Source organism: Nuphar pumila, chromosome 13 (assembly GCF_984573655.1).
Source record: "Nuphar pumila chromosome 13, dmNupPumi1.hap1.1, whole genome shotgun sequence".
Classification (NCBI taxonomy): domain Eukaryota; kingdom Viridiplantae; phylum Streptophyta; class Magnoliopsida; order Nymphaeales; family Nymphaeaceae; genus Nuphar; species Nuphar pumila.
Genome location: NC_143261.1, coordinates 80167779 through 80175694, shown reverse-complemented (window position 1 = coordinate 80175694; position 7916 = coordinate 80167779). Strand labels below are relative to the sequence as shown.

At 40.8% G+C, this 7916-nt stretch overlaps 1 protein-coding gene across 1 annotated transcript; it reads right to left on the bottom strand.

Annotated features, from left to right (window-relative positions):
- Nucleotides 1-5981: 5981 nt before the first annotated feature.
- LOC149818845 (uncharacterized) lies at nucleotides 5982-7716 on the bottom strand. The gene is made up of 3 exons (XM_089983954.1): nucleotides 7604-7716; nucleotides 7309-7427; nucleotides 5982-6472 (listed from the first exon to the last, which is right to left on the bottom strand). The coding sequence occupies exons 1-3, from the start codon at nucleotides 7646-7648 to the stop codon at nucleotides 6316-6318; spliced, it is 321 nt and encodes a 106-aa protein (XP_089840080.1). The 5' UTR covers nucleotides 7649-7716; the 3' UTR covers nucleotides 5982-6315.
- Nucleotides 7717-7916: the final 200 nt, after the last annotated feature.

Sequence of the window (7916 nt, the reverse complement as noted above, 5' to 3'; positions counted from 1 at the left end):
TCCTATATGTTACAACTACGTGAGCCACCAACACAGAACACACCATGTTAATTTAACATTAAATTAGTTGGGTTTAACATTAGATATATTCAACCTTATTAAAATGATTAAAATACTTTTGAAAGACTGATTTTTTTTTAAATACATGGCTACTTTTTTTTATAATTATAAGTTTGGAAAGTCAAAACACTTTTTCAAAAAAAATTTAACTTTAAGAAGCTATCAAAATTACCTTTTTGACTTCAACAAATAACCTCATTTTAAAAAATATTATTTTAAAATTATTGTAATTATTTTCGTAAGGTTGAACCCATTTAGTATTAAACATAATTAGTTTAATGTTAGATTAACCATATATATATATATATATATATATATATATATATATATATATATATATATATATATATATATATATATATATATATATATATATATGAGTGTGTGTGTGTGTGATTGAACGCTAAAATGGCATTGAACCAGCTTGGAAGTTATTGGTATTTAGGGTCTTTAGCGGCAGTCTGTGACCACCTAAAGGCTGCACGGGTCTTTAGCAATGGCTAAACCTCCAGTTTTGCACATGTCCCATGACACATCTGGAGTTACACCTCTCTCTCTCTTATATATATAGAGAGAGAAAGGGATATGTGTGCACGACCATATGAAAATGCACTAAAATTTTCACCAATGGTATTTTTTTTAATATTCAGACCTCACATGTATGTTCTACACAATCAAATCACTAGAGATCGACTTTTGAATAGGGGTGTCACCGGGCCTGGTTTACTGGGACTCAACCCGAACTAAACCCTATCGGGTCTGGCTATGGTGATAAATAAGAAGACCCAATTAAGACCCAGGTCTGGACCTGAAGGTCTGGTTAATACATGGAATTGAGTATAGTTTGTGAAATTTTATACTAGACCCACACCCAATCCAAGTTCTCGTTAAGATCTACAAATTTTCAATGTAAAAATGATAAAAAATACGGTTCATGTAGTTCTTATAGGGTCTCGGTATGTTTTTTCTTATAGTGAACCCAATTAGACAGAGGACGATACCCGATACCATACCCAAAAATCTGGTCAAAGTCTGGTTCCACCTGGGTCCTTAACAAACCCAACCCGTTGACACCCCTACACATAAGCAGTTTTTTACGCTTGAAAATCAACGGCCCACAAATTTTTTAAACTTGAAAAGTTATAAAATCATGTCTTTTAGTAAAAAAATATAAACCAAGGGTTGAACACATCCAGACGCTATGACTATCTGGTTATCAATCTTATTGCGTTTAATGTTAGAACCAACATGGCAATCAGATGCATGGTGCTTGGCTCCTCGGTTACTCGTCCTTTCTCTGTATCGCATTATGTCTCTGAGGTTTTTTCTTCTACCAAATCTTTTGGTATTCCGCCAGACACGGTCTCCTTCATTAGTCCAACACAGGGTCAGCAGCATCCTAGTCCACAACCCCTGGGTGTCACGGTTGTCGATGCAGCTAAGTTGCTGGATATCTCTCTCTCATCTTCACAACTGCAAGTGATAGCTGTTGATATGGATTCTATGATTTCAGCTATTTCTGCGATTATTGGGGACTCTCTCTGCAACTCTGGTGAAGCAGATTGCGAGCAGTTGGGCTTTTTCGATGGTCACTTGAGGTCGTCTGTCAGTGTTGGTGGTCAGCGAAGAAGAAAGAGGTCTTCATTAATTGTTTCAGCTACCGATGCTAGGTCCCCAAGAAGGTCATCTCAGTGCCACCAACCACAGGTTTTTCCAGATTTTGTTCCATGAAGACTGTTTGTTGGAATGTTAGGGGCTTAAATTGTCCTACTAAATGCCTGCTTCTAACTAATTGGGTTAGGGAGCAAAAGCCCGACCTTTTGGCTTTATGTGAAACTAAAATGGAGGTCATCTCGCTCGTGGTCGTTTCTAGCATCTGGCAGGGAGCTGACTATTTCTATAAGCCAGTGGTAAATCATGCAGGCAGTATCCTTATCTTGGGAAAGCAGTCTTTAAATTTATCACAACTGGATATGGGTCTTTTCTCTTTGTCTGTTGCTTTCAACTTGCAGGCAGTTGATAGAAGAGTAGTGGTTTCTGTTGTTTGTGGTCCTAATTTCGTCGCCATGAGGCCCGCTTTTTGGGATGATTTGGATAGGGTTGTCATTTCCAGCGCGGATTGTCACCTTCTTATGAGTGATTTCAATTGTTTGTTATCTATCCATGACTCTAATAACCTCGTAATTCCCAATCCCTCTATGCGAGGTTTCCAAGACTTTGTTCACCGTCATTTTCTCTACCCTATTCCTTTAACCGGGGAGCGTTTCTCTTGGTCGAATATGCAGTCCCGTCCGTGTTGTAGGGTCCTTGATAGGGTCTTTATCACACCTAATTTATTGGACCTCATTCCCGACGTTAAGTGTGTGTTGTTTGCTCCCTCTATCTCGGATCATGGGCAGATCATCACTCATTGGGGAGATGGCTTTCAACCCACTAGGAGCTTTGTGTTTGAAGAATGGTGGCTTCAGAAGCCAGATTTTCTCACGGTTGTTACTAATTCTTGGAACAAAACTGTTGATGTGCATTGGGCCACGCTACGTGTTCAAAATAAGCTCTCTCGTCTAGCTAAGGATATCAAAGCTTGGCTTCATAGTCGTAAGGTGGAGAAATTTCAACAAATAGCCGCATGGGATCAAGAGATTTCTGAGTTGTATCAGTCTATGTCTTCTCCTGACTCTCTTTCTGATTTGCAACTTCTCAATCTTCAGGCCAGGTCCTTAGAATTAACCATGCTCTTGAAAAACTAGAGAATCAAAGAGGAAATTCGTTGGAAGCAAAGGTCTAGGGTGAAATGGCTTGCGGCTGGTGATGACAACACTAAATTTTTTCACTCATATGCTTCCCATCGTCATAGGAGGAAGGTTGTTCCTTCTATCTTCATTGAGGGTGTTTCTTATCTCAATCAGCACGTTAATCCGACAGTCTCGCTATACTTTAAGGACTTATATTCTGCTTCGTTAACTGCGGAGGGTGTCTTTGGTAATATCCTAGTTGGCTCAATTCAGCTAGAGCAAGCCAGATATATGCAAAGAAGGTTCTCTGAAGATGAGATTTTTTCGGCCATTAAGGATCTGTCGGGTTGGAAAGCGCCTGGCATTGACGGGTTTCATGTCGACTTTTTTAGAATATTTTGGGACTGTGTTAAATCAGACGTGGTGAGTATGTTTGATGAGTTTCATCGTAACTCCAGACTGCCTTATCATTTGCATGTTGCTATTATTTCGCTCATTCCTAAAGATGATGAGGCCAATGATATTTCTCGATTCCGACCTATCTCAGTTATGAGTGCTCTCTATCGGATGTTTGCCAAAGTTTTGGCGAATAGGCTGAAATCGATGGCTAACCAGATTTTTTCAGACTCTCAGTTCGCCTTTATTCGTAATAAGAGGGTCCAACACTCGTTCATCATGGCGTCCGAGGTGGTCCATTCCTTGCAGCATAGCGGTCAACCTTACTTTGTCCTTAAATTAGACTTTCATAAAGCTTTTGACCCTGTGCATTGGCCATTCTTATTTCAAATGTTAGCAAATTTCGGTATTGGTTGTCGTTTTTCTGGTTGGGTGAGAGAGCTGGTCTCAAATGCCCAGGCCATGTTAAATATCAATGGTATTAGAGGAAACCGGTTCAAGCTAGGGCGAGGTTTGCGGCAAGGGTGCCCCCTCTCACCTTTGTTGTTCAATGCAGTTGCTGAGGGTCTTGTGGTCTTGCTTAAGCGGGCTGTTGCATCGGGTTTCATTGATCCTTTGCAGGTTTCCGACTTCTCGGGTCATATTCTTACTTATGCTGATGATATGATCATTTTTTGTCGTGCAAATGTTCAACAGATGCTTAGGTTCAAGCTTATCATTCAGTTCTTTCTCTCCATGTCCGAACTTTCTCTAAATGAGACAAAATGCTTTATTACCATGTTCAATGTTAATGCCAATATGCTTGCAGCTGGAAAGAGAATTTTTAATTGCACTACTTCTGACTTGCCTATTATGTACCTTGGCTTGCCGTTACAAGTGAAGCCTTTATCTTCAGCGGCTTGGGCTCCGATGCTTCAAAAAGTGAAGCGCAAATTGCTTTCGTGGCAGTCGTCTTATCTCTCTAGCGCTGGACGTCTAACCTTAGTCAGACATGTTCTTTCAACTATTCCAGAATTTTTCATGTCTCTGTTTGTGATGCCTGTGGGAGTAGAGAAGCAGCTGACGCGCTTGCTGGCAGGCTTTCTTTGGTCTGGGTGTAAACTCACAGGTAAGCGTCACTTGATTGGTTGGCGTTCAGTGGTTCTACCTCGGCGTATGGGTGGTTTAGGCATCCCGGTGCCCAGACTGCGGAGCATTGTTCTTGTCATCAAGCAATGTTGATTGGCCCACCAACCGGATAACCCTTGTGCTAGTTTTCTTCTTGCTAAATATGGGGATCCAACTCTTATTTCGGTTCGTCTGAGAACCCAAGGTTTGGCGCTCTCGCACTTGCGTAAATCGTGGTTGAGGGCTTTAGAGACCATTTTGAGGTTTCCGGAAATTTTGGTCAGTGGTTGCAGTGGGCGTTGGCACCAAGCGGAGAGTTTCTCACCAAAAAAGTCTATAGATCGTTGCTACTGCCAGGGGCTGATTGGTTGCCCGAGGATGTGCTTTGGGCGAAGGGTCCTTCCCCCCGTTCGCGAGTCCTGGCTTGGTTAATTTTGCACGATAGGATCCAGACCTACAGTAATTTAAAGAAGTGGGGCATTCAACTCCCGAGTTGGTGCGTGCTTTGTCAAGCTGCAGAAGAATCTATGTTTCACTTGTTCTGGTCTTGCCCAATATTTATGGAAATCTTTAGTAGGACCTGGAGGCATCCGGAAGTATTTGTTAAGGAGGAGTCCTTTGCGCTAGATCTGATCTTGGGGTCAGTTTGTATTAGGCGCAGCAAGAGGTGGAGGTTCATCTGGCGGACGTGGTTGCTTACCTCTTGGTGGTTTGTTTGGATGGCGCGAAACGATGCTCATTTTCGTCATATTCAAGTTAACATTAAAAACCTGGTGCATAAAATTTTGGTAGATGTTTATGCGATCTTGCGTATGCATCTTAGTGATCTTCCTCTCCCTCCTGCTGATGCTACCTATCCTTTGTCTCAATCTGGGCACGCGGCTATGGCGTGAGCCCATTTTTATCTGTCTAATGTTCTTTTCTCTTGTGCTTTCTTTATTTGTTTTGGCTTTTGTTCTTGTTCAGTTCATGGGTTCAACATTTTGTTGATCTTCATGAGTGGTAATGTTGAATTACTTTCGGCTCTCTCTCTCTCTCTATATATATATATATATATATATATATACATATATATATATATATATATATATATATATATCGGGCGAGAGTATCGTCGGACATCCAGAAATCGAATGAGGGTCGAATGTGTTCACACAAGCCAAGTGTGTTAAAAAAGACCCTTTAGCGCAGTTTCTGACCGTTGCTAATAGGTTTGGCGTAAGAAAACAGTTTAGTTGTGATATAGACGACCTCTAAATGCAGTTTTTCTTAACGTGGAACTCATTGTGAGTTCGACGTCACACCCTACTCATATTATAGGGCAATTGTAATATGTTTACTGGAAATATGTGAACCAGCGCTAATTAGGCATTTCCGATGCTTTTCTTTTCCAAAATGACATTGCAGAGATGTGTTTAACACCGTCCACTTGCCAGGAATTGACCATTGGATTGTGTATTTTTCATGAAAAAATGTGATTTTTGGATGCTTGGACATTTAAAAAAACTCCTAATGTGATCCCGAGCCATTGATTTTCAAGCCTTAACCTCACTATACAAGTGCAGTTTATCATTTTTTATTGCTACCACTTGCATACAACAAAATCTTAAAACTTAAACTCGCATTTCCAAGAATCAAGACAGTTGGAAACGTCAAGAGACTATACAGCATTTACAAAATCAACAAGAGAAAGTAACAGCAGCAGCAACCAGTCTCAATGACTCAATACAATACATCTTAGACGGTCATGATCCCCATAATCCTCAACTTTCACAATCATTGCACTCTAAACTTCCACAGTTTCACAGACCTAATACTTGTTGCATGGACGTGCATCTTAATACAGAACAATGATTGATATATCAGAAACTAGGCTTTTCATGACAGAGAAAAAGGAGGAAGCTTGGGTCAACTTTAATGGCCTCAATTATGGATTAATGGTTTCAGAGTGTCCAAACTCTGATGCATGTCAGAGAGAAAAACTGAGAAAAAACTGTGCAAGGATGAGTGATCCGTCATCTCAACGACAGAATAGGCACGAGCATGAGATGCAAGAAAACCAACTATATTGCTTCTTCGGATCCACCACTTGGGGAGGAGGAGGAGGAGGAGGAGTAGGAGGGGGACGGCTCGCTTCTTCTACCTTGACAGGTGCATTTCCTCCATCTGTTGTCAAACTGCAAATAAAGCATCAATGGTAATTACAAACGCATACTAGCACAAGCATTCATATAGAGAAATGAAGTTGCCAATACGAACTAGAAGAGGAACCGAGTTATCAAACTCCATCTTAGAGGGGAAAGAAAAAAGAATCTGTTAGGTTTTGGCCCGAATATAATGGACAAAAAAAAGGATGTGATTAATCCAATTAACATGCAGGTGAAGAAAAACTGGTTTGCAACCAGTATCATATTGTCCACCCCCATCAATGTTCGCCTCTTCAGTAAAATATAATATAATATTATCTACATCCAGCCATCCATCTGCAAGATAGATGACACCCAAAGCAGCAGACTCTACATCTAGTGTCTATATATTATATATAGCTGAACAAAAAGAGAAAAAATGCATCCACTTGGAAATAGATCTTAATGTTTTTGCTGTCTCCCGTGATACCAAAGTAGCATCTTTCCCCACGCCGCCTTCACTGTGTGCGAGTGCATGTCTGCATGTAGAGTTCATATCTTAGTGTTGCATAGTTCCATAACTGAAACCCACAAAGCTTACCTTACACACACATTCAGCATGGCTTGGTTACTCTTTTTCATGCACTGTGTGCAACTTTGTGCTATTTCTCATCCATGTTTATCTTTGCATCCATCGACTTTTCACAATTCGAAAATGAAATTTTGCAACAGGCCATGCCAAACATGTCCAAAGTGCTCTAGCTTTCCACGATTGGACAAATACAGAGAAACAAAAATGGCTATATATACACATATAGTATAATATAATACTGTATATATACATGTATGTACGTATGTATATATGTATAAAAGTAGAGTGAGAGTACATTGGAAATGCAAAGGAACGGAAACTGGCGCCACTGGCATCAGAGCGGCGAGGCATGCTATTAATGCGAGGGACAGCCAGGGGAGTAGCTGGTCTTTGTTGATCTTCACCACGTTTATCCTGCACGGTTAAGATGTGGAACACCAGAATTAGCATGAATGTCCAAGTTCCTCTCCTGCAACAATGGATTCTTTACAGGTGAAAGGCCATGGAAAGGAGCAGAAGTAAGACCATTCAATTCCCCTGATTTGCCAAAAATAAAAAACGTGGTCTCTTGGAAAACTTGAATTGCGCACCTGAAAGCTATACGTTGACTCGTTTGAAGCCACACTCCACTCCATGTGATTCTGTGGTTTTGAGAAAATAGATGCCGGGATCCGAGTAGGATCATAAGCCTCTGTTTTTCCATTCGCATGGCTCACAAGAGATGCTTTTGCAAATCCCATGTAGCTACTATGGCTTTCCGTTTGAGAAACATAGCTGTAGTCTAGTGCCGAGTGGTTTGCTCTGAATGGCAGCTCTGATTGAATTTCACTCTCATCAAGCACGAGTTCTAGACCACCCCCACTTTTGGATTGTTTGGGGGTCTTCTTGCCAGAACTGCCATCA